Source organism: Microcaecilia unicolor, chromosome 5, assembly GCF_901765095.1.
Source record: "Microcaecilia unicolor chromosome 5, aMicUni1.1, whole genome shotgun sequence".
Lineage (NCBI taxonomy): Eukaryota > Metazoa > Chordata > Amphibia > Gymnophiona > Siphonopidae > Microcaecilia > Microcaecilia unicolor.
Window position 1 is genome coordinate 292,527,085 of NC_044035.1, and position 27,686 is coordinate 292,554,770.

The window sequence follows — 27,686 nt, forward strand, 5'->3', positions numbered from 1 at the left end:
CACACTTAGATGTTAGCCAGAACATGGGTAAATTAGAGACTACTATATTTTGTGGGTGTATTTCCATGCGCCACCTATGGTCTGCTCAAGCTCCTCCCATGTGAACACTTACTGTGAAAGTACACACCATCATAACATGGTGCATGTTTTTCTGCCAGTTGGTATTCTGTAAGAGATGATTTACGCACATTCCTGCCAGGGGCGTAGCTAGGTGGGGCCACAGGGGCATGGGCCCCCCAAAGATTTAGCCCTGGCCCCATCTACTTTTGACACACACACCCCTCCGCTGCTGACCCTCCCCTGCCACTTTCGACCCCCCTCCCGCCGCCGCTGACCCTCCCCACCGCCACCCCAGCTACCTTTGCTGACGGGGGTCCCCAACCCCCGCCAACTGGTCTTCAGCGCCGGTCTCCGGCGCGTTTGCTGATCTCTTTCTGTGAGTCCTGACTCCTGACGTCCTGCGTGCACGTCCTGTATTTAGCCCCGTGTAGGACGTGCACGCAGGACGTCAGGACTGACAGAAACAGATCAGCGAATGTGCCGGAGACCGGCACTGAAGAAGACTTCGGCTGGCAGGGGTTAGGGACCCCCCACCAGCAAAGGTACCTGGCAGCGGTGGCAGGGGAGGGTCGGCGTCGGGGGGGGGGGTTGAAAGTGGCAGGGGAGGGACAGCTGCGGCGGGGGTTCGAAAGTGGCGGGAGGGTCGTGGTGGGCTAAACTGTACCCCCCCCACCTCGGGCTCTGGACCCCACTCCCGCCAAGTTCTGGCTACGCCCCTGATTCCTGCCACCTAAAACAAGGTGATTCCTTACACAGTGTGTGCCGAGTTAAGAGGCCCCAGTCATTTTGAAAAGTTGATTTTCTACGATGCCATAGTGATATGTGAACAAAGGAGCAACTCCCTCTTTGCTTTACCTATCAAGTGAGTGATGTCACACAGCTAACACCGTGCTTCTGGAAGGGAGACTGCCCGTTTCTGGTAGTGGTACCTTAAGGGACTCATTTACTAAACCTTCCTTGTCTACAGACACAGAATGAGAAAAGAGCCTTAGGGGCCCTTTTACTAAGGTGCAGGAGGGCTAACGAGTGGGTAGCAAGCGCCAAATCAGTGGTAATTCTGAGTTTAGCACACGCCGAATCCAACGGTAGAAAATCATTTTCTATTTTCTACTGTGGGGGGTGTTCCCTGCGGTAATCAGCAAATGCTGTTAACTGTATTGTTACCACATTGATAGTGTGTGAGCCCTTACCACTAGGTCAATGGGTTATACGGATCAGGCTGTAAATAGGTGCACTCTAGTTTTAATTTAAGTGCACATCCATTTCCTTGCCCATTAAAAAAAGCAGTGGCGTTCCTAGGGGGGGCAGTGGGTGAGGTGGGTGCACGCCGCTGGGGGGGGTGCCGTGCGCGCCTGTCCTTCGTTCGTTCCATGCTCCTTCTGCCCAGGAACAGGTTACTTCCTGTTCCGGGGCAGAGGGAGCATGGAACGAACGAAGGACAGGCGCGCGCGGCACCCCCCAGCGGTGTGCACCCGGGGGGGGGGGGTTCTTTCGCCGGGGGTGGGGGGTCACGCTGCACCCGGGGGTCGGGGCGCATCGGCGATCTGCCCCGGGTCTCAGCCCCCCTAGGAACACCACTGAAAAAAAGCCCTCTTTCCCAGCTGCAGTAAAAAAACGGGCTCAGCATGTGCCCAAAACACACACCCACAAGACCGCAGGCCACTTTTTTACCGTGGCTTAGTAAAAGGACCCCTTAGTAAATTTGGAAGAATGTAGAAATTCTATGGAAAAGCCTTAACAGGTGTGAAGACACTGATGAGGAGTATAGAACAATTTTAAAAAGCCTTAAAGACTTTGCTATTTCAACAAAGTACATTGTTAATGAAGATTACATTTTCTACATCTCAGAGTCTATGATATTTTACTGATTTTATGATGTCTATTTGATAAGGAATGTGTTATCGTAGAGTCCATACGGAGGTATTGGAGTCTATACGATGGCAATGAATACATATAACGTGATGTTTGTTTTATTGAAAAATTGTGTACGCTATTTTGTAATACACTTAGGATTGTAGATAATTGTGGAATATAAATTTTTCAATAAAATAAATAAATACATTTCTAAGGAGAATCTACTGATCTCAGAGGGGAGTCCCACTCCCTCCCCAACTCCCCACTCAAACTTTACTGTGGACAAGGTTGGGTTTGAAGTAGAGGAGAAATGAAAAATGTTTCAGCAGAAAGCTCCTTAATATTTGGGCCTGTTTTGAAACTGGAGTCAGAACCCTGGGTGTCCCTGTGTTAACGTAAAAGAATATTTATGAATTTTAATAATCCACGTAACTGAATGGGAGGGTAATGCATGTTACACTCCAGAAACAGTATGCATAATTTCTGAGATTAGCAGTCTATACTGTCTATATTGCATAGTCTAAGGAGTCCTTTTACTCAGCTGTGGTATAAGGGGCCCTGCAGTAGCGGCAGTGCCAGGATTTGCCACGTGCTGAGGCCCATTTAAACACAGCAGAAAAAAGTGAAGAAAAATTAAATAGCTGTGTGGTAAGTACACACTTGCCACGTGGCCATTTTAGATGGAGCCCTCACCGCCACCCACTGAGGTGGTGGTAAGGGCCCCCATTAGAACATAAGACTAGCCATACTAGGTCAGACCAATAGTCCATCTAGCCCAGTATCCTGTTTCCAACAGTGGCCAAGCCAGGTCACAAGCACCTGGCAGAAACCCAAATTGTGGCAACATTCCATACTACAAATCTCAGGGCAAGCAGTTGCTTCCCCATCTCTGTCTCAATAGCAAACTATGGATTTTTCCTCCAGGAACTTGTCCAAACCTTTTTTAAACCTAGATACGCTAACTGCTGTTACCACATCCTCCAGCAAAGAGTTTCAGAGCTTAACTATTCGTTGTACAAAAAAATATTTCCTCCTATTTGTTTTAAAAGTATTTCTATGTAACTTCCTTGAGTGTCCCCTAGTCTTTGTACTTTTGGAACAAGTAAAAAAATCAATTTACTTCTACTTGTTCTACACCACTCAGGATTTTGTAGACCTCATTCATATCTCCCCTCATCCGTCTCTTTTCCAAGCTGAAGAGCCCTAACCTGTTTAGCCTTTCCTCATATGAGAGGAGTTCCATCCCCTTTATCATATTGGTTTCTCTTCTTTGAATCTTTTCTAATTCCGCAAAGGTGACCAGAACTGAACGCAATACTCAAGGTGCAGTTGTACCATAGAGCATTACAGAGGCATTATAGTATTTTTGGTCTTATTCACCATCCATTTCCTAATAATTCCTAGCATCCTGTTTGCTTTTTTGGCCGCTGCCGCACACTGAGCAGATTTCAGCGCATTATCTACAGTGACACCCAGATCTTTTTCTTGAGTGCTGACCCCCAAGGTGAACCCTAGCATCAGGTAACTATGATTTGGATTATTCTTTGCAATGTGCATCACTTTGCATTTGTCTACTTTAAATTTCATCTGCCATTTGGATGCCCAGTTTTCCAATTTCTTAAGGTCTTCCTGCAATATTTCACAGTCCGCTCGTGTTTTAACAACCTTAATCACCTCACTCATCGTTCTAATTTCCATAGCGCTGTTCAGCTAGTTAACCAATTGCGTTATGTGCATTCTTATAGAATACACTTTGATTTCCCCATGGAAATTCAGGCGCCATACCTAGAATCCCGGAGTCAGGGGGTAAGGTCATTTTAACATAACATAAGCCTATATAAATTCTAAGGATATAACAATAAAATGTCAGCTAGAACAATACTAGCGAAAAACAAAATCAATAAACAACAATACACTTAACAAATCCAGATTATATCATTAAAACATATTTCCTAAACAGAACAGTTTTTAACTGTTCTCTAAAAGACTGAGGGCCCTGTTTACTAAGCTGTGCTAAGGGTGCGCTTGCATTTTTAGCAAGCGCTAAACGCTAAAGAAAACCCATATATTTCTTTGGGTGTCTCTAGCATTTAGCACGCGCTAAAAACAGGGCCCTGATAGTGACAGACAATTTGTAAATCCACGCTTTAACTGCCTAAAAAAGGCTCAAAATAAAATAAGAGATTTCATCCCTTTAAGGGAAGGAGTGAAAAAAAACAGCTTTTTCTTCAGTTTCACCCTGTCATCACAATTTGAAAATGAGGATACATATAGGGAGGTAATGATCCATATAAAACCTTATGAAGAACACATAACAGTTTAAAAAGAATTCTTCCTTCAACTGATAAAACATCAGTATTCTAGCAGACTTAGGTAAGGAGAAAATTAATCTAACTGAAGTATTTTCTAAAGTTTGGAGTTTTCAAGTTAACAATTTGGAGCACCCCAAGAAAATTAAATTATGATAGTCTATCTGAGATAACAGCAACCTGAAAGCTATTCAAGTGGAGTGTATTCAGTAGGTATTTTTGCTGACCTTGAAGGGCTTACCGTTGAATTTGTACTTAAGGCAATGAAGAGTTAAGTGATTTGCTCAATGTCACAAGGAGTCATGGTGGGATTTGAACTGGGCTCCCCTGGGTCTCGGGCTGGAGAGATAGCCATTAGGCTACTCCTCCACCCACCAGAAACATACATAAACAACCTGTTACAAAATTCAGACTGGCGTAAAAGTATGCATGTTTACATGATGGCATGTGCTTGGCCAAAAGACATGTACAGGGCAGACTTTGGGTGAAGCATGGTACAGTTTGCAAGTACACAGGCAGATAATAAAATATGCTAATTTAGGTGCATACGTAAATAACCCAGACAGGGACATTAACACCTGCCCTCAACCACATGGAAATGCCCACACTTGCAGTGTAGATGCAATTTCTGCCACTCATGCTAGTATTTTTTAACGATGCATGGTTGTCTGTGTGTCTTGCTAAAACAGCCCCTAAGTCAGGTGGGGGCAACCTGTGGCCCTGGGGCTGAATGCTGCCCACCATTGAATTTTATGTGGCCTGCAAGACATTGGGAAGTATACACAGAAAATGTCATTAACCAGAGTTTTGTTTCCATCATTTTTAGTAAAATGTTTACTTATTTATCACAGAAAATCTCTGGAACTCTGTGCATTTCCAGTTTCAACATTACTAGTGCTATTTAACAAATATATATATATATATATATATATATGTTCTGGAAATCTGAACGAGTGAGGTGATTAAATTTGCAGATGACAGAAAACTTTTCAAGGCTGTCAAAACACATGTAGACTGTGAAAAATTGCAGGTAGAGCTTAGGAAATTGGAAGACTGGGCATCCAAATGGCAGATGAAATTTATGCCTGTGTTTATAAAGGCACACTATAGGCGTGTTAGCATTTTTAACGCTCGTTAAATGATAACGTGCGTCAAACGCTAATGCGCCTATAGGAATGTACTGGCACATTAGTGTTTAACGCACCTTAACTTTAAAGGCACGTCAAAAACGCTGACGCACCTTAGTAAACATACACCTTAATGTGGACAAATGCAAAGTAATGCACATTTGGAAGAATAATCCGAATCATAGTTACCTGATCCAAAGGTCCATCTTGGGGGTCAGCAACCAAGAAAAAGATCTAGGTGTCATTGTAGATAATATGCTGAAATCTTCTGCCCAGTGCGCAGCAGCAGCCAAAACAGTAAACAGGATACTAGGAATTATTAGGAAAGGGATGGTAAAACCGAGAATACTATAATGCCTCTGTATCGCTCCATGCTGTGACCTCACCTTGAATACTGGGATCAGTTCTGGTCGCCGTATCTCAAAAAAGATATAGCTGAATAAAAGGTTCAAAGAAGAGCGACCAAAATGATAAAGGGGATGGAATTCCACTCACATGAGGAAAGGCTAAAGAAGTTAGGCCTCTTCAGCTTGAAAAAGAGACAGCTGAGGGGAGATATGATAGAGGTCTACAAAATCCTGAGTAGTTTAGAACGAGTAGAAGTGAATTGATTTTTTTTTAATCTTTCAAAAAGTACAAAGAACAGGGGATATTCAATAAAGTTACATGGAATTACTTAGGAAGATGTAGTAACAGTGGTTAGCGTACCTGGGTTTAAAAAAGGTTGGTACAAGTTCCTGGAGGAAAAGTCTATATAGTCTGCTATTGAGACAGACATGGGGAAGCCACTGCTTGCCCTGGGATTGGCAGCATGAAATGTTGCTACTATTTAGGTTTCTGCCAGGTACTTGTGACCTAGATTGGCCACTGCTGGAAACAGGATACTGGGCAGATGGACCATTGGTCTGAGCCAGTATGGCTATTCTTATGTTCGCATCTTATGTTTTTATTATATAATGTTGCAGCCTGCTAGGGATTCGTGCGGCCTTCTGTGTATAAAGCTTGCTCAATCTTGCCCAAAGTAGATGCCTACCTGCTCTGTTAAACTAGCGGCCCTGTTTACTAAGGTGCACTAGCATTTTTGGTGTGCACAAAAAAACATTAGTGTGCCTATAGCATGGCTTAGTAAACAGGGCCCTAGGTGTCTTGTTAGAAAATTGCCCCTCAATGGATATCCTTGTCTCCCATGGACATTAACAATGCTCAGCCATATATTTGAAAAAAGGGATGTTAATACTGTTGTCATGTGTAGACTCCTCCATGAGCAGATGAAACGAGTTTAGAACCAGAAACAAGTTTTTTTTCCCCCTTCTATTTAATTTTCTATTTACATTTAATGTATTCCATTAGAATCAGCTGCAGGACATTTTGGCTAAATGCATAAAATTAAATAATAATTCCATCTACCCAGACCCGTGGAGAAACATGTTCCCCTACCATCAGTGTAGCACTTTCCACAGAACGAAATTAGTTCAACTGAAGCACGATTTAAGATAAAGAGAAGACATAAAAAGAAACCTGTCGTGTTTTGCAAGGAAATTAGACCAATTTTATAAAAAAGGTTCTTTTTTATTTTGAGATGAAGCGTACAAGAGACTGCATAATAAAATCAAATGAGCTTATTTTTCATGCAGCCTGCTAATAACTGTTTTATTTGCTCCACTTTAAAATATTAAGATCACCAAGCAGTAAATTATGCCTACATCAGTTTCCAGCCTAGGCAGCATCTTTCCAAGCATGGTCAGAGCAGCAGGGACAGCCTCACCGCTCTTGTTGCAGGACACAAAGGCACTACCCTTACCCATACCCTAAACCTTGCACAGGAAAACAACCAACTGAACAATGGTGGGGTCCAGGCACAGCAACTAAGAGGCTTCAGCCGACTACCCTGGTTTTCCAAACACTTTTTCAATGTTCATCACACTATGAAACTCCCAAAATGCGATATAACGATATTAGGCCTGAAACCAGGTATCCCGTCTAGCGTGCCCCATACAGGAGACTATTTTCACTCTCACTGCTTCACCGGTTCCCCAGGCTTCTAGAGCTGACATGGAACTTTCAAGATAAACTGTTTCAGTTAATAAATTCAGTTATTACCATTGATCTACAAAACAAAGCTTTCAATAGTATTTCACTTAAGGGCCCAGCCGCGTAAGCATCTATGCGTGCCCAATGCATGACAAAATGGAGTTACCGCCGTTAATGCGTGGCTCTTGCGGTAATTTCATTTTTGGCGCACGATACTCGTGGCTGAAAAATCATTTTTATTTTTAGATGCACATCAAGTGGCATTTGATGCGCGTAGGTTACCGCATGAGACTTTACTGCTAGGTCAATGGCTGGCAGTAAGGTTGCAGACCCAAAATGTACATACGGCAATTTTGATTTTGTCGCATGTCCATTTTCGGCAAAACATTTTAAAAGGCCTTTTTTTACATGCGCCCCCAAAACTTGCGCCTACATACCACAAGCCATTTTTCAGCACACCTTAGTAAAACGACCCCTTAAACTGTATTTCTGACAGTTTTATCAGGTAAATGATTACGATTGTAAAATGTTTCTCTTTATCAGTATTTGATATCCCGCCTTTCGTGCAAAGCAACCAAAGCTATGTTCAATAAAAAGTGTCTCAGAAAACTGAAAAGGAATTGTCACTATCTGAAAGAAAAGAAACAGGGAAAAAGACACAGAAAAGAGGTTGTGAGGGCAAGGCTGTACCCCAGCTAGTGCATAAAAACATAAGAGCAGCCATACTGGGTTAGATCAATGATCCATCTAGCCCAGTATCCTGCTTCCAACAGTGACCAAGTCAGGTCACAAGTACCTAACAGATACCCAAATCATGGCAACACTCCATGCTACCAATCCCAGGGCAAACAGTTGCTCCCCATGTCTGCCTTAATAGCAGACTACAGACTTTTCCTCCAGGAACTTGTCCAATCCTTTTTTAAACCCAGATAAGCTAACCACTGTTACTACATCCTCCGGCAAAGAGTTCCAGAGATTAACTATTCTTTGAGTGAAAAAATATTTCCTCCTATTTGTTTTAAAAGTATTCCCATATAACTTCTTTGAGTGTCCCCTAGTCCTTGTACTTTTGGAATGAGAAAAAAAAATCGATTTACTTCATCTACTCAATCTACACCACTCAGGATCTCAGTCGTATCTCCCCTCAACTGTCTCTTTTCCAAGCTGAAGAGCCCTAACCTCTTTAGCCTCTCCTCATATGAGAGGAGTTCCATCCCCTTTATCATTTTGATCGCTCTTCTTTGAACCTTTTCTAATTCTGCTATATCTTTTTTGAGATACGGCGATCAGAAATGAACACAATACTCAAGGTGAGGTCGCACCATGGAGAGATACAGAGGCATTATAGTATTTTCGGTCTTATTCACCATTCCTTTCCTAATAATTCCTAACATCCTGTTTGCTTTTTTGGCCACCACCGCACACTGTGCAGAAGATTTCAGCATGTTATCTACAACGGCACCTAGATCTTTTTCTTGGTTGCTGACCCCCAAGGTGGACATAGTGCTCATAGGGGCCCTTTTACTAAAGCAGAGCCGGTACAAGAGTTTCTGGTGCCCCTGCAAGCATATGTATTGGCGCCCCCCTGCAAAGTTTTTCCACGCCCCCTCCTCCCATGGGTCCAGTCCAGCCCCCCCTCCACTTCTCCTTTCCCTTCCATGGGTCCAGCCAGCACTTTTCATCCCTCCCTCCTTCCCATGGGTCTCACATACAGGTTCCTGCAGTCGGCAACGATTCACAATAAAATAGGCTGTCTCCATGGCCTTCCTTCTGCCGCGTTCCACCCTCTCTACTGCAACTTCCTGTTTTGATGCTAAACAGGAAGCTGCAGTAGAGAGGGTGGGATGTGGCAGGAGGAAGGCCACGGAGACTGCCTCCCTTACTTTGAATTGCTGCCAGCTGCACTGCTGCAGGATCTTGTACATGAGATCTGCAGGGAAAAAGCCGGGAAAGGGGGCAGGGAGGAAAGGATTTTTTACTGCGGGAACATTTTCTATTGTTCCTGTGGGGCAGTAAAACGTTTTGTTATCGCATCTACGGTGATTTTGGCATGATGGAGCCCTCCAAAGGCTGGAGCCCCCTGCCGCACTAACCGGGTGGCACTGGCCTTGTACTAAAGCTTAGTGTGCGCTAACAGACATTAGTGTGCGCTAAGTGCCACACAGCCCATAGGTATAAAATAGGGTGCTCTGCATTTAGCATAAGCTAAGCTTTCGTAAAAGGGCCCCATAGTTCAGGGAGCCTCTCCAAAAGCCTAGGTAAAAAGGCAGGCCTTCAAGCCAGTGTTAAATTTCAGATAGGACTCTTTACAAAGGACAGAAAGGAGAATATTATAGGCACAATGCCTTGCTTGTAAAACAGAGGTGAGAGAAAGATGACAATCCTGTGCACAGTGAAGCGATCGCCTGGAATATGAGGTGAGATCAATGGCACTAAGTAGGAAGTTTATGACTTGCAAGCATATTCCAAAATCAGCACTATCAAAGGAAACAGAGGAATGCATGACTGTCACTCTTTGGAATGTTCCAATATCTGGTGGATACTTTCTGTGTACACTCAACAACTCTCAGCGCAGAACACTAAAGCACTAGACCATGATCACATGACTTGAGAAGTCCATTTCAGCCTAATGCCAAGAGCTAAACATGCAATTCCAGACAGGAGGTAATCACCTCTCTCCTGACGACGAACCTAGGCACTTAGATCAAAGTGACCTTCCATTTAAACAGCATGGCTGACACACGCTATTAAAAAGAGCCTACAGAACAGTGCATGCAACAGGACTAAGATCTGCCAAGCAAAGAGGAACAAAGATGCCAAGATGCACCAGAAGATTAAAAAAAAAATGAGAATGTGTTATGTGACCTTGGAGAGAACAGACAATATATGTCTCCTAAGGCATATAAGAGCAAGAGCGCAGGACTGAATGATTTATTCACTCAGTGCAAGGGATCACATGAGACACTCACCTCACATAGCTCTCAGTGAGACCAACAGAAGCAGAGCGCCCAATTAATCTAGAAAACAGGTTTATCAAAACCAAATACAAAGACCCAACAACACTGTCAAGCTTCTTTGTGAATGAATGAGAGGCACAGATCAACATGTGCTGTTAACAAGCTTGGCAAGATTCTCATTCGAAAATGAAATAGAAAAAGGTAAACCACACGCTAACGTCTTTGTCCATAAGCAAAACTGCCTTCTAGCTGGGGCGAGCAACATAAATTAAAAAGAAACTGCAGAAAAGGCAATGTGTAAGAAAACAAAAGGTATTCTGAGTTCAGGTCATATTACAAACCACAGGAATATGTTAGCATAGCATGTTACCCCAACTCGAGATTTGGATATAACAAAAGAGAGGGAACGAAGTACAAACTAAAGTCCAAACAAAAAAAACAGCACCACGGGCCTTTAAAAATGGAACACGGTTCTTTAATGAATTAGCCTTGACAAAAAGACCCGACACGGGCCGTGTTTCGGTGACTAGCACCTGCGTCAGGGGTCACAGTGATGACGTGGAAAACTTGGGGAATAACTCGAATATATTCCTCTACAATATATTATTCCTTACCCCACGTCTCATATAGTAAAAGCTACAAAGCACCAAGGCACTTTCACTTTCTGTATCCAACTTGAGATGACACGGGGACAAAGTTTGTCCTCGTCCCCGTCCTGTCTCCGCGAGCTTTGTCCCCACAACCTCTGATCCCCATCTGCACAAGCCTCAGTTATTTAGTATAACGTCAGAGATAAAGAAAGAGATGCATTTACTCCTGTACTGTGCAAAATATAAAAATGGCATATGCCAGGGATGGTGTTAGGGGAGTGGGACTAGGGCAACTGCCCTTGGCCCCTGACCAGAGAGAGCCCCAAGCCTGATGAAAGGTGAAGAAAGTGTAGCCTGGCAGTGGGCTTTGGGGTCCCCTCCCCAATTTCTGCCCTGGGCCCCAGCCATGTCTAACACTAGTTCTGGCAATATGTACATTTCAAATCTGACATATTCTAATCATAAAATGGAAAATAAAATTACTTTTTCTACCTTTTGTTGTCTGGTCATTGTATTTTTAAAATCATGTTGGTCTCAGGCTCTGGTTTCTGCTTCTCTCTGTTTTAACTCACTCACTCACTTCTCTTCTCTCTCCGTGTTCACCATCCATCTTCAATTTCTGTGTCCCTATTGTCCCCCATATTCAGCATCTCTCTTCTGTGTCCCTTTACTTCCTTGTCCATTATCTTCCCTGTGCTCAAATCCCCAAATCCATCATCACTTCTCTATCTCCCTATCCTCTCCCCTTTGTTGAACAACATCTCCCTTCTGTGTCTGGCATTGCCCCTTTGTGTCCATATACCATCCCCACACTGCATCTCTACTTTGTGTCCCTGTGCCCCCCCCCCCCAGGCACATGATTATGATTCCACCTCTCTGTTACCTCCCTGTGACCCACCTCTCCCCTCTCTTCCTCTTCCACATACAACCCAGCTTCTCTCCATATCTTCCCCCACCCATTCCAGCATCTGGCTTACCTGCCTGCCCTCGTTCCCTTTCTCCTTCCTGCTGTGGGTTCAGTATTTGACTCCCTCTTCCTTGTTCCCCTTGGTCTGGCATCTCTTTCCCTTCCCTGTAGTTCCCCTCCTCTCAGGGTCCAGCCAGCACTTTTCCCACCAGCCACCCTCCTCCTCCCATTGGTCCAGCCAGCACCTCTCTCCTTTCACTCTACCCCCTCCTCCCATGGCTCCAGCCCCCACCTTTCCCACCAGCACCACTCTTCCCATGAGTCTAACCCTCACCTCTCTCCTTTCCCTCCAGCTCTCTTCTTCCCTTTCCCTCCAGCCCTCCCTTCCCATGGTTCAGCCCCCATGTCACATGGCCTCCTCCGCTCTCCCCCCTTGCTCACTCAGAAGAGGAAGATCAAGCTCAAGTAACGGTCAATGTGAGCCCTGAGCTGTAGCTGGCGGGAGGCCTGGCCTGGGTATGGCAGTACAGAAGTATGTCAGCTACTCGCTGAATCTGCACGTCTTCTGACCTCTGCTAACCTTCCTGTGCATAGCACTCTGGTGCCTCTACCACATCCTGAGGACAGAGCAAGCCGGTGTCAGCAAAAGAGAACCCGAATCCAGCCCCCCACCTCCTCCCATGGGTCCAACCAGCTCCCCTCCTCATCTCTCCCCTGGCTCCAGCAGCTCCAGCCAGCACTTTTCTCCTGCATCCCCCCCCTCCCGGTGTCACTCAAGGATGTTTTAGTGTCCCTTACACTTTCCTGCTGCCAGCCGGTAGCAATTCACCAAGGCCAGCTTCATGGTCTTCCTCCTAAGTGCTGCCCTCTCTACGGCAACTTCCTGTTTGACACTAAGCGGGAAGTTGCAGTAGAGAGGGCAGCACTTGACAGGAGGAAGGCCAAGGAGCTGGCCTATGTGAATCGCTGACTCTGCCTGCTGACTGCAGGAAAGCGTAAGTGACTCCAACACGGGAACAAAGCTTTTTACCGTTCTCGCAGTGCGGTAAAAACTTTTGTTCCTGCATCCGTAGTAATTTTTCTTAGAGCGATGCCATTACCTCTGATTTACCGCAGTATATCCATGGTAACGGTAACTGTGTTATTCTCTAACCCCAACCCCATGAAGGATTCACTTCCCTAGAACATACAAATTGTCATACTGGGAAGATGAAAGGTCCATCAAGCCCAGTATCCTGTTTCTAACAGTGGACAATTCCAAGTCATAAGTACCTGGCAGGATCCCAAAAAGCAGAAAGATTCCATGTTATTTACCCCCAGCAGCTTCAGAAAGGTCTACCTTAAAGATGGTTTATGGACTTTTTGTCAATCAGATCATTTGGTAGCATCTTAATATCAGGTGTTTATTTATACTGCCCTTTGGTCTTTGGTTCTGGGCAGTAATGAACAGATTTCTCATTCTGCGCTAGATTTAGGGTGCTGCAATGTTACTGTGCACTAATACAGTTAACGTGTTATTATTAAACAGAAAGGGGGACCTGTGGAGAATAACATACTTGTTTTTCCCAACATTATAGCTGTGTGAATTAGCCTGTGAATGTTACATGAACTACACTAGAAAATTATGATTAAAAAATTTCAATGACAGCCAAGCTAAAAAGATACTGAGCCAGGTGCACTAAAGCATGTCATCCTTTTCTGTGCCTATGGGGAAATGATTTTATAAATCAAGCCATGTAAGTTGTAAGCCTGGGCAGATAGAGGTGATGCTTTAAGATTAATATGCTGATGTGATACACATAGTTTGTGCATATATCTTTATATGCAGACACACATACATATAACATCATACAAACATAATTATAGAGAAATCCATTTTCAGTACTATTACCATCCATTTTATTCACTTATTACAAATATATATATGTCACCTATCCACTTCATTCCTGAGCAGCCTACAATGAAATACCTGCAATAGCTGACAATATAAAACCAAAAGGAAAAAAAAGATGCACAATTCAATATCTCAATTTCTGGTATTAAAAGCTCATGTGAACAGCGCCGCCTTGGGCATTCTCCGGAACGCACAATAATCAAGACATCTCTCTTAATGCCAAGGGCAAAGAATTCGAGACCCATGAACCAGCCATGGAAAAGACTGCGCTACTGAATCATTGCTCAATGCGGTGACTGCAAGAAAGCTATATCAAGGGTATGATGTTGCGATGAATGACGCAAATGTGCTGCCTGATATATATGCAATTAAAAAAAAAAGGTAAATGCCAATTCCCAGTGTGCCTTAAATCAACAACAGTATCTTAGATTCAATACAATATATAATATATAAAAAATGTAAGGGGTCCTTTTACTAAGCTGAGCTAAGCTCATTTCAAGTGTGGCTGTCAAAAAGGGCTTTTTCCTATTTGTTTTATTTCTGGCAGTGTGCTAATGTTAGCATTGGCACTCAGCCATTTAAAAATATTAATGCAGGAGTACTTCCCGCCTCCTAAGGGCTCCTGTGTTTGGTGATGACGTCAGCACACTAGCTGGTTAATGCATCCATTCCCATTCTCTGCCCCTGACATACCCCCTCCAAAAAATGTTAAAAACTAAATAGCACATGCTTAGTATGCGCAGATGGTAAAACTAATGCAGAATGCTTTAGCACATCCTATGTTAGATGTGTATTAGCTAACAAATATTAATACACGCAAGCTCAATATAATAAATGGAATTCCTAACACAGGCTCACACTCCCTGTGTAACTGTAATGTGGAACCCCCACTCCGCTGTCAGCTTAATCCAATGTTTTGAAAGTGGAGAAAAAAAGCTTCAGAGTCGCCGCCCAGCCAGTCCAACTCAGCAGACTATAAGGCTTGAGCTCGGCGTGCCATCATATAGCTTAAAAAAAAACTCCACTCCCACATATATATTGAATTTCAAATCACCAAATACACTATGTGCACTGCTGTCATTGTGTGTCCACTATAACTTAGATCAATGTACTGTATACTACTAGTGGTACTATTAAATCTTCCAATGTTCTGTAGAATGCAAATCTATCAAGTCTATCAAGAAGGTGTCATCCGAAACCACTTAGCTCGATACTATCGCTCTAGTGTTCCTCTCCAGGCGGCGAGCCCCCGTTTCACTGGTGCTGTGTCAGGGGTTGTTTCCAAATTTTTTCACACAAAATTACACCCACAGGTATTCCACTTCGTTTCCTGCTCAGACTTATTGCAGATGTGTATTAGCACCTAACAAAGCTTAGTAAAAGAGCCCCTTTATTCTTTTACATCCCACGATCGCCCGAGCACCAGCATTTTGGACTAAGTACAAGGTTTTAATGGAGGAAGCTTTGGAAGACCCATAAAGAAGGCATTCTAGTTGACCAGGTTTGGCATAATTGAGACTGCTAAATCTGAAGTACTGCAATGCCTGCTTTATAGAGTTTACAGATTCATGGGTCTTTATCAGGAGAGCAATGGAAGCCACACTCAGATCTTCCATATGGCTGTTCACTGCACCAGTAGTGATCAATTAGGCCATTTCCAAGGTTTCCCAGACCTTACCAGAAGGGCTAAGCCCTAACCTGAAGGGAAATTTTTAAGAACACAACAGCCATACTGGGTCAGACCAATGGTCCATCTAGCCCAGTATCCTGCTTTCAATGGTGGCCAGTGCAGGTCACAAATACCTGGCAGAATCCCAGGGTGTTTGATCCTCTATCAACAGAGCTGACGTCCACATGTTTGTGAAGTTAAGTGGTCACTTTTCTTTCATTCTTTTTTTTTACATATCATTATGAGGTTTGAAATTTAAGACTGTTGTGTCATTAGTCTTTTTGATTGTTCAAGCACACTGAAGAAAAACTGTTTAGGTACATTGAGGCAAATGACTGATGAAAGCTATTAAAAGCTTGGACTTGGATGTGCGCTAAAAGAGGTACAATAGCTTGCCTTGTTGGCCATCTGATGCCTCTTTGTCCTTTTTTTTAATCTTAAAAATATACAAATTAAAACTATAAAAAATATTTATATTGTGGAAGAATTGTGATAGTTTTGAATTGTTTGCGAGAATAAAAATGTAGAATCTTTTCAGCGAGATATGTTTTTTACTTATGTAATATGATTTTTTGTTACCATGGGGGTAACACTCATATCTTTTTGAATTTTTATAGAGTAGCCTTTTCCCCTTTGTATATTTTTGAAAGAATCCCAAACAGTAGCAAGATCCCATGCTACAGATCCCAGGAATAAGTAGTATGGCTCTCACCTTACAGTGAAAGGGATATACTCTTAGAGCTATCAAAGCCAGAAAATAATGTCTTTTTAAAAATCTTTATTTATATTTGCCTTATACCAAAGCGGATTCAGGAATGTTTATATTTTAACTTTATATATGCATGTCTGATATGATTCTATTTTCAAAACATCTGAGGAAATTTTTAGATCATTTCCAAGAGCTAATTGGAGATCAAAACACAGGGGATGTTTTATGAAGGTGCGCTGGCATTTTTAGCACACGCTAAAAATAGGTACACGCTAAACACTAAAGACGCCAATGTTTTCCTATGGGCGTCTTTAGTGTTTCATGCGCACCTATTTTTAATGCGTACGAAAAACGCCAGAGCGCCTAAGTAAATGACACCCCCCCCCCAAAACTTTTCAGCTAAGGTGAATACAATTATTTACCCTGCTGTGCTGGTGAATTCCTCCAGAACAAGACAGTCCTTAAAGTGCAGAAACTACACAGGGAGGCAGCCCAGGATCAGAGTAGGTAAAGGAAGCAATTCTGTATGAAAACCAGCCCTGGCTGACCTATACAATACTTTCTTTGTTAATAACGACTAGGTGAAACCCAACACAAAAAAATATTTAAGAATGATACTTGAATCACAGGCTGAAGAAGGGACCCATGTGGTCTCCACAATTTATGGAGAACATCTCTCAATGGTCCATAGGCCAGACCAGTCCAACAAACAGTATCACTCACAACCCTGCAAGACGCTGCTTTTCTGTAACACCAAACTGTACACAAGAAATTCGCAAGGAAAGGTAGAAACAAGAAGTCATGTGAATTCAAACAGCCAATGTAAATAAGGAGAAAAAAAAGCAACAGAATAATGTGCAGAAATGTTACAAGCAGTGAAAACACGGGCAAATCAGGTGCTCACAGCAAGAAATCGATGTGCTGCTAGCTAGAGCCATTTAATCAAACGCTTCATTTCCCACAGAACCTGCAGGAAAGAGAAGAAAGGAAATGCTGGGCGCTGGGGGGGGGGGGGGGGGGGGGTGCCCTTTGCCCATTCCACAGGCTTAAGCTAAAAAATATATATGTACGTGCATATGGATAAATACAGGTAGACAAATAGACAGATACTGATTTATTTTTTAACAGGCTAACTGGATAGAGAGCAAAAAGCATCGTCTAGCTGAGCTGAACAGTGCTGCCTAAGGAACAATGCAGGGAATGAGGCAGGAGAAAGAGGCTGAGAATGACTCCAGAGCTGCAGCGGCGCCATCTTCTCTCCCTCCACCCTGCCAGCCCGGCCTCGGCATCTGCCCCTCCCGTGCTGCACAACATCAGCCGGAGGAGGGAGGTGGGGGGGTGTAAGTAGACCCCCGCCGCCATCCAAAGAGATTCTCCGAGCCCTGTTGCCAGCCCCGGGCTTGCACTCCCGGAGCCTTTCCCGGCAGCGAGCCCACCTACTCCATCTAGTCGGAATCAATGGATCCGGGTCCATCGCCCGGCTCTCCGCCCCGGACAGTGTCTGCATCCTGCTGCACACGCACAAAAGGAGCAGCCAAGGCAAAGCAGTGCGTGCAATCACCTCGGCGCCCACCACTCTCCAGCCTAGCCGAACCCCTTCTGGGCAGCAAACGGGTCGGATCCGCAGGATATCCACAATAAATATTCAACACACACATTCGCATATATTTGGCCCGAGAGCCACAGTGTTACACGGAAACCAGACCTGTTTGCAGCCCACGAAGACCGGTGTTGTGGAGGTCTGACATATAAACTCAGGGCTCAGCGTATCCAATCTATATAATAACCTGTGACTAGAATTTGATGTGCACAATAACCTCAGTGGCCAGAATAAGCCGTATGTAACCACCTTGGTTCTTAGATTGCATTGTGTACAATAACCTGGGTGCCTAAAGTATATAAAAGCAACAGTCCTAGAACATCCGAAATGTATTAACTAATTGCAACAACACCTTAGTGCAATCGAAATCCTATTCAAGCATGGAATATTCTGTAAGTATAATCTGTTGGCTGAACAGCACAAGCGGAACGATCTATGGTGCCATGGGTCATGGGATGTGCATATAGGACAACCCCCCTTTCCTCGCCGTACTCTGGCACTCCACCTCACCCCCATCACTGCCCCCTTTCCTCCTCCTCCTCCTCCTCCTCTTACCTCCAGGGCTGCGGCCGTACAGGCGGCCAGCGCTAATAGTGCCAAAGGCAGCATCTCGGCCTGGATCCGGTGCTCAGACTACGACTCCGTGCTCCTGGCTTCCTTCCGGGCTAGCAGTGCCTCCAGAACCGGACCGAACTACACCGCAATGGTCAGAAACAGCAACAGTGTAGCGCAGCGCACGAAGCTCCCTCTCGTCCGGGCACCGCGCGTCAGCTGATCCAACTCCGCTCCGTACGACCTCCAGCGGACAAAGTGGGCAATGCAGCGGCAGCGCTTCAGGATTGTTCCCAGCCTCTTGCTGAACCCAAGTGTAACGCATCCTCCTGCTGCAGTCAGTGCATTAGGGGCGGGGGTGAAGCTCTGAACTGTTTTCATGTGTCTGTAGTAGGGCATATCTACCAATGGACAGAGTAGGAAGTGCCTATGGGCAATCAACGTGATGTGTGAGTGACTTGTTTTAAATCATCAATAGCAGCTCCTTAGTCAATGCGAAATAAATAATCCATCCTGAGCTGTTTGTGTGTGAATGCATGGAGCAACAATTCAACCTTAATGGTACTGTGGACTTGGGGTAACCTTCATGGAGGGACGATGGTTAAAGCTGAAACGTCAAAAAAAGTATGAGACTGGATGGTCTTTGCAGTGGCTTCACTAGCTTTTGATAATTATTAAACATCTTGGTAATATAAGACGTTGAAGGAACCTGGGTGTTGGATTTAGTGTTGATCAAAGAATCATAGTGACAGATGACAAAAGCCCATAGTGGCCTAGAGATAGCAGAGGCTGAAACTTTAAGGAATTCTGGGTATATTTGGGATGGATATGGAAGGCACTGTTGGGTAAAAAATTGAGAGGTCAGATTAAAGAAAAATGAGCGGCAGTTGTTCTATTTATCTGCTTATCTACCCCAAGAGAAGAATCTCAACTGGGCAGACAGGAGGATCAATTATTTTTTTCTACTATTTTATACTAGTATAAGTGGAAGGGATATGATATTCAGCCTTTATATTTATTCCACACAATATACCATTTTTCTGTAGAAATACAGTCAAAGCTCTTTACAGGTACTTTTCTGTCTCTGATGAGCTCACAGTATAAGTGTTCTGTTTTGGTCAATATTCAGACATCATAGGCAGCTGTTTAGTGAGGGGCAATCCACTTTGATTTTAGCACTCGCAATCATTTTGAAAAGTTGGAACCTATAATTGCCCACATATATTCAACATCACTCCACAGAAGTGGCAGTGCTGTATATATGTATTCAGCAGTGACCCAAGCTAGATTTACTGATAGTGGTGATCTTCAGCCACCATCTGGATAGCAGTGGTTTAAGTTAGGACAGCTTATCCAAGTCCTAGTATATGTAATAAGCCAGAGTCAGGCTTAAGTAGAGGCAACAGGGGCAGTCACACAGGGCCCCGCACTCCTAGGGGCCTTACACTTAACTGAGTAAGCTTTGCAACTGGTGGTTGACCAAAAGTTAAAGCTTTTCCCCCCTTTCCATCTTTCTTTCCCCCTCCCCCTTAGTAGTGATTCTGCTCAGCAGTGACACTCTTTACTCCTCCCTCTGTACTACCAGCCCTTACACCTTATTTGCAGGGGCTGGGACGGACCCCACCAAACTGGCTCGCACAGGGACCCGCAATTGTTGAGGCCAGCCCTGTATTAAGCAGCTATCCAGATAGATATGCAGACCTATTTTTTTGCTGTCCTAACTTAACTGTCCAGATGGCAGATGAATATTGCCGATTTTCTGTAGAGTTAAACAGAAGCCCACGCTCACCCTTGATCCACTGCAGCACTATCCGAATAGTGCTGGGGTGGTCTATAAGAATTTTCAATGGCACTACCTGTATAGTGCCATGGAAAATTCACAGATAGAGCGCGTATTTGAATAGTGGCCGCCCTGGATAACTGTTTTTGAATATTGAGCTGTATGTGAGTAGCAAAAGAGAGGGTCCAAAAGTACACAAACCAAGACAGCAAAAATGCATAAAAGAGCCCTCAAGACTGGAACAATGCAGAAATCTTTAATGCAAAAGGCCTGACATGTGTCATGTTTTGGTGCAGAGTGGCGCCTGCCTCAAGGGTAAGCCAGTATTCTCTGTAATAGTAAATAAAATTCAAAATGGTCCTTCTAACAGCACTGTGTCAAGGTAGGCAGCAGAACGTACCTAATGCGTCTAAGCACATTAATGATTTTCAACAAACCGCGCCGTTAATGTGCTTGGATGTGTTTGGTACAATCTGCTGTCTACCTTGACGCAGTGCTGTTAGAAGGACCATTTTAGATTTTGCCTACCATCATCTATCTCTCCTTTTCTCCTTACCCCAGTCTCTTAACTACTTCCTACCCCTGCTTTTGTCTTTCACTTGTCTCCAGCCTCTCTCTCTGTATTTTTTCTCCCTATTTTTAACCCTTTTCTAGTCTATAATAAATAATGCGTACACCCTTAGAATTTTATAACAGCCATTTTCTGCATGTAAAATATCAGTTGAAAGTTTTATGTCTCACTGCACCAATACACAATAGATATAAAGAATATTACAATCTAGATTGAGGTTTTATAACTATACCTACTTTTATTTATTTATAATTATTTTCATACTACAAATATAAAATACTAAGCTGCTCACAAAATAACATATGATATAATAAAATACAGTACAAAAGAAATACATAAATTATAGAAGTACAAATCAAAACAAGACAAAAATAGTGAAGACAAACTAAAATAACCTTTGTTGTAAAAATAAGAGTATAATAAGCAGTTCTGGGTTTTCCTAGAAAAAAGGTCCCATTATTCACAGGACCAACTTAAGGGGTCAGGGTGACTGAGCCATACCACCTGCAACTAGATGCACAGAATACAAAAAGACAGCATGGCAAATATTATGCCAGTCTCTAGAATGCCAGCGTACCTTTTATTGGGAAAACAATCAATAAGATTCTCTACATAGAAACCACGTATCAGCAGAATACCTCCCCTTAGTCATATATGCAGAACATGGATAGAGCCTCACCAACTACAAAATATGTGACCATAAATTAGAAATAGAAATCTACAGAGAATAATTGAACTGGAAACTCCAAAAGCCCTATCCATATCTAGCATTTTTCTCCTTGATTCCCTTATCTTCACCCCACCTATGTCCAGCAGCTTCCCCCTCTCCTCCTTTCCCTTCACCTCAATGTGTCCACCATCTCCCCTCTCTCTTTCCTGTTTCCTTTCCTTTTATTCACTGTTTCCTTTCCTTTCATTTACCTCCTTTCTTCTCATCCATGCCCAGCATCTCCTCTCTCTCTTCTCTTTCCATCCTCTATCCATTGCAATCATTTTTGTTCCTTTTCCTTCCACCATGTCCAGCAACTCCCCCTCTCTTTCCTTTCAAGACTGTTGTCTTAATCATTTGGCCATGATGATCACCTTTCCTCCCCCTACCCACCAGATTTTCTCCTCCTACCTTTTTCCCTCCCTGTATAACCTCACCAAAACTCTTACATCCATGCTTCCCCATGCCCAGAATCTCCCTGTCTCTTCCCTTGCCCTGTCCTGCATCTCCAGCTCAACATAAGAACAACATATGAGTAGCCATACGGGGGCAGACCAATAGTTCATGTAGCCCAGTATCCTGCTTCCGACAATGGCCAATCTAGATCACAAGTACCTGGCAGAAACACAATTAGTAGTAACATTTCATGCAACCAATCCTACAGCAAGTAGTGGCTTCCCCCATGTCCATCTCAATAACAGACTATGGACGTTTCCTCCAGGAATTCATCCAAACCTTTTTTAAACCCAGATATGCTAACCACTTTTACCACATCCTCTGACAAAGAGTTCCAGAGCTTAACTATTCTTTGAGTGAAAAAATATTTCCTCCTATTTGTTTTATTTCAGTGTAATTTCATTGAGTGTCCCCTGGTCTTTGTACTTTTTGAAAGAGTGAAAAATCGATTCACTTCTACCCGTTCTACACCACTCAGGATTTTGTAGACCTCAATCATATCTCCCCTCAGCTATCTCTTTTCCAAGCTGAAGAGCCCTAACCTCGTTAGCCTTTCTTCATATGAGAGGTGTTCCATCCCCTTTATCATTTTGGTTGCTCTTCTTTGAACCTTTTCTAATTCCACTATATCCTTTTGAGATACAGTGACCAGAATTGAACACAATACTCAAGGTGAGGTCGCAGCATGGAGCGATACAGAGGCGTTATGATATTTTTGGTCTTATTTTGCATCCCTTTCCTAATAATTCATTTCTAACCTCACTTCTATTTATTTCCTCAATGGTCCAGATTCTTCCCTCACTTCTTTTTCCCCACATCATTACTACTACCATTGCTGCTGCCGCCGTCCTCCTAGATCCATTGCAGAAGAGAAAGTCAAGAGTAGCCTGGAGCCTATGCATGCATTCAGCATCTGTTAGTTCTGCCCCCTCCGGCTGCAGACTTACTGTGTTAGAGGAGGCAGGCCTGGCAGATGCAAAGCCTACACACAGGCCCCAAACTGCTTTTTACTTTCCCTTCTGTCAGTTCTCAGTTGCTGGGCATTTTTGACTGGTTGGGAAAGGTGCTGATATTGCACACTGGCACATACAATATAAACAAATTCCCAAAAGCCCTGATAATAAGGAAAGCCAAATAGTTCATTTAACCTAAATCAAAAGTTGAAGCTCTGTTGACTGGGGGGGGGGGGGGTTAATTTTATAGACCATTTTCCAATGATGCACAGCAAAAGGTCAAACCCACAAAAGAATTTGTGGCCTCCTAAGCAATTGCATCTGAATACCTTGGAATGATGAGTCATTATCTGTAGAGCACAAAATACCTGTGCTGTTTGTGGTACAATGGGTGGGCTGGTTATGGCTTGTTTTGCTGATGCTGATGGGAGTCATTATGGGCATATGCAGTCCAGCACTTTATACTAGCCAGCTATTCTATTTCTCTGCTAACAAGCTGTATTGATTTTTAAGCTTGGAAAATTAAAAAAAAAAAACAAATACAAAGAGAATGACTTGCTGCCACTAACTTCCATGATCAGAGCAACAGTTTTTAGGCTGGGAGCAATCAAATATGTCATCAGGACCTGGTCATCCTTCAGCTACAACCAACAGATTTTCAGCCAAAATCTGTTGCCTTCCTTAACCAACCTCCATGGATGGCTGGAATCTGACTGCAGTTGCATACATACCAACTCCACTGCTACAGACCCCCACCTTGGTGTGGAGATCAACCCTCAGTAGAAAACACAGTCTTATGAAGAATTTGTCCCAACATCTCAGGGAAGAAACTTAACTCCAAGGAGCAGACATAGCCTCTGTACTGCCATGTGAGCTCTATCTGAGAACTTGAAGAAGGAGTATCAGAGTGTTTGGGATTGAATGGAGGAGTAGCCTAGTGGTTAGTGCAGTGGACTTTGATCCTGGGGAACTGAGTTTAATTCCCACTGCAGCTCCTTGTGACTCTGGGCAAGTCACTTAACCCTCCATTGCCCCTGGTACAAATAAGTACCTGAATATACTATGTAAACCGCTTTGAATGTAGTTGCAAAAATCACAGAAAGGTGGTATATCAAGTCCTATTTCCCTTCCCCTTCCATATAATATGTTTGTCCTGCAGTACAAACAATTCTAAAACCCAAAGACACTTATGCCAATAGCTGGATTAGAAAGGGAGAACTCAGTAGCAGAGCATGAAAAAAGAATGAGTAAAGATCATTCATAAATCAAAGCAAGTTTCCTTTGAAAGAAAATCAAAGACTGTATTCTGCCCAAGCAGATGATAATTGGGTGAAACATCAACTATAGATTACAGCCCCCCCCTTTAAATTATGGTCATTGTTATCTCTAATCAAACCAGAAAGAAACTAGTTCTAACAGGGGAGGCAGGAGGACTTGCCAGGGTACTCCCATCTTCCCTCCATAACGGATCCTCTACATCAGTTTGAAGGTAAAGCCAACAGTGGCTCCAATATCAGTTAAGCAGATCACATGAAGGATGCAGTATGAAGGCTCCACACGTGTCCACATGATTAATACTGCAGAGAAATCTAAAGAGATAATGGCCATTTGACTGAGATGATATAAGACATTGCAAAGTGAGCAGGATAAGAGGTGGCCAGGTCATCTGTGCTATCAAAGATGGATTTGTGATAGATGTACATGATTGTATATGATTGTATCCTTCTGTTTTCCATCTTTGTTTCCCTGATGCATTTCATTACATAGGTCATTATTTTATTTGTATTTAGTTCACATCTTTTTCGGTAGTAGCTCAAAGTGAGTGATATCCAGGTACACTAGGTATTCCTCTGTCCCCAGAGGGTGTGCATCTAATTTTGTACCCCAGGCAATGGAAGGTTAAGGGGCAAATTCAATAAATGGAACCAAAGTGTAAGCGCTGGGATGATGCACGCTGAGCGTGAATTCTATAAAGAAATTCCCATGTGGAACTGTAGTTATAGTTTCACGCCTAACCTAGGTATGAGCAGTTATGCCATGTCAAAGGCTGGTGTAAGCACTCTTGCCTAACTGTTGGCAGTTGGATACATAACTCCTAGTATTCTGTTACCTATGTGTGTAACTCATTGGCACGCCTATGCCCCTCCCATGACCATGCCCCCTAGAAGTTATGCATAACAGAAATTTCATGTGCAGCTTCTAGAATAATGACTATGTCAATTGCATACTCAACTGTTAATTGGTACCAATTAATACCAATTTAAGCCAATAATTGACTGTTAACTCCAATTAATAGCCAATTACTAAATTAAGTTGTGCGTGCAGTTGACCATATTCTATAGATTGGGTGCCCATCTTTGCGTGCTAAGCATAAAGTTGGGCGCACCCAATTTTATAGAATTAGGGGGTAATTGACTTCCCCAAGACCACAAGAAATAGCAGCAGAATTTGATCTGGGTTTCCCTGGTTGTCAGCTTGGTGCTCTAACCTCTAGACTACACATCCATTTGTCACAATACATGTAAAAGCTGACTTGTAACTACTTGGTTTCCTATTGGTTCTTATGAAATGTGAGGTGAGGCATTCTGTCCTGTGTGTACAGGTGTGTCATAGCCTGTGGATGCAATGGTTAGCTCCTAACCACCAGTATATCCCATAAAAGCGTAATACACAGATTGGAGAAGAGGTTCCATTACTACCTGCAAGTCACCTCTGGTACTATCTATAATGCAACTGTTTCCCGTTGCCCCCTCCTTTGAGTACTTCTGTCTGTGCTGTGCAGTATGTGAATGCAGGTTACATGGAAAGGGTTGGTGTGGAGAATGATATCTAAGAGCTGTGGGATACTGTGATTTGTTGTTTGTGAAGAGAACCTCCCTCCTTGATGGCTCAGGCACCCTGTGGGCCTGAGATGCTCTTTCAGAATTCAATAAAATTAATGTGGGGACTAATGTAATAAGAGTGCGCTGAAATTCTGTATTATATTTTAGTGCAATTTACATGCAGGGATTGGTAGTGTTGCTTTTCTTAAGAAAAAAATTGGAAATCAGAACTACAAGTCCCTACATACAGTGGACCAAAATCTGGACTGGATCAACCCTGTCAGTGAATCTGGGTCAGTTGGCAACCTTACTCCCCATCCCCCAGGGAACTGTCCATTCATCAGGAGGAATCAATGAGCACTGCTTCTTATCTGCTGTTTCCCTCTTCAATCAGAACCAAGCAGGGCCCCCCCAACTGTGGGAGTTTTAAAATTCATATTACAATGGACAGGGGAAGGCAGTCCAACATACTGTTTGCCTAGGGCCTTCCAAAGGGTTAATCCTATCCTGGAGAGAGCGGAGGAGGACTTAAGTGGCTTTTGCAATAACTGACTGCTGTGTTTTCTTCGCTTTGTGACCTATTGGTATCTCATCTAGCTTGTGTTCTGCTTTGCATTTGGAGTAGGGCTATGCCTAGAGTAAAAATTTCCATTTTTGTTTGGTGTTTTTTTTTTTTTAATGATTTCAGACATTATTTTTAGGCATGAGCAGCCAGAAAATTTTCATGTTTTTATTTTTCATTCCAGAATGAATGCCATCAAGTGGTGGTGCTCATGTGTGTGCATGCACATGGTTCATGCATGTGTTATGGTTTATGCACACTTTAAGAAGAATGCACCTTTTTGAAAAGGTGCATTCTTCTTAAAGTGTGCATAAACCATAACACATGCATGAACCATTGTGCATGCACACACATGAGCACACGATTGGGGAAGAATGCACACTATTTACAAAGAGTGTGTACAGTACAAGATCAAAAATATGGACTGTTTGTAGATTGGGTTGGTCCAGATTTTTGGATTTTCCAGATTCTCAGGTTGTACTTTTAAAATTAAGGAAGAATAAAGAAAAAATGAGCAAGCAAGATTTGCTAATTTATTCACTAACAAATACAGAATGCTTCATTTATTAAAATGGGTATATTTACAGGAAAAACATACAAAGAAAATTAGGGGCCATTTTACTAAGGCGTGTAGGTGCCTACACTTGTCAAATTGGCATTACCGCCTGGCTACCATGTACCCCAGACAGTAATTACAATTTTGGGGCATGCTGAAAACACGCAGTAGAAAATATTTTCTATTTTTTACCGCTTGGCGCTTACCTGGCAGTAATCGGCAGTTTACGTGCATTGAACCTTTACTGCCCGGTTAGTGCGTGAGACCTTACCGCTAAGTCAATGGGTGGTGGTAAGGTCTCAGGCCGAAAATGGACACCCGCTGGTTTTATGTTCAAATCATTTTTATTGATGACATTCAGAAAAGGAACAAGTACATTACAAGCAATACTGAAACAAATATCATCTAAAAATTTTCCAAACATAGAAATCCCCATTTCCCACCCCACCCCACCACCCACCCTTCCCTTCCCAAATGTTTCCAACGGTACTAATAGAGTAAATTTCTTCTTGTCATCACTTACATATCAGTAGTCAGGTCACGCGCGCTGTTTTTAATTTTGCTGCATGTCCATTTTCCGTCACAAAAAAAATGCCTTTTTTCCAGGGGCACTGAGGAAATGGACCAGCGCCTGTTCAAAACACGTGCCTACACCAGCGCAGGCCACTTTTAGGCGTGCCTTAGTAAAAGGGCCCCTGACATATTAATGTCTCATTGAATTAGACCACATTAGGAGAGGGGGACTAAGGATCAAAAAGCAAAGGAGGATTCCAAGCATTTCTAGCCTTAATAGCAGGGATTCAGAGGACTCCTCTGCATCCCAATTTCAATCTACAGTATTTCCTCTCCCTCCCACTTACCCTCTTGCTGCTGTCTTCAATTGCCTTGGTAAAGGCAGCTATAAAGACACACACATGCACAGGACCATTTCCCTGTGCATAGCACTGCTAAATTTGCCAATCCCACCCCCTATGATGTAAACTTCCTTGGACCAGCAGATCTAGGGCGATGCATGTAG

General features: G+C 43.3%; 1 protein-coding gene across 2 annotated transcripts in view; it reads right to left on the reverse strand.

Annotated features, from left to right (window-relative positions):
* The window catches only part of APP (amyloid beta precursor protein), a 317,332-nt gene extending 298,826 nt beyond the window's left edge, over positions 1-18,506 (reverse strand). For both annotated transcript variants that reach the window (XM_030204274.1, XM_030204273.1), the window contains exon 1: positions 18,263-18,506. In XM_030204274.1, coding sequence (XP_030060134.1) covers positions 18,263-18,316 — 54 coding nt within the window. In that variant the 5' untranslated portion in view covers positions 18,317-18,506. The remainder of the gene's footprint in view (positions 1-18,262) is intronic.
* Positions 18,507-27,686: the final 9,180 nt, after the last annotated feature.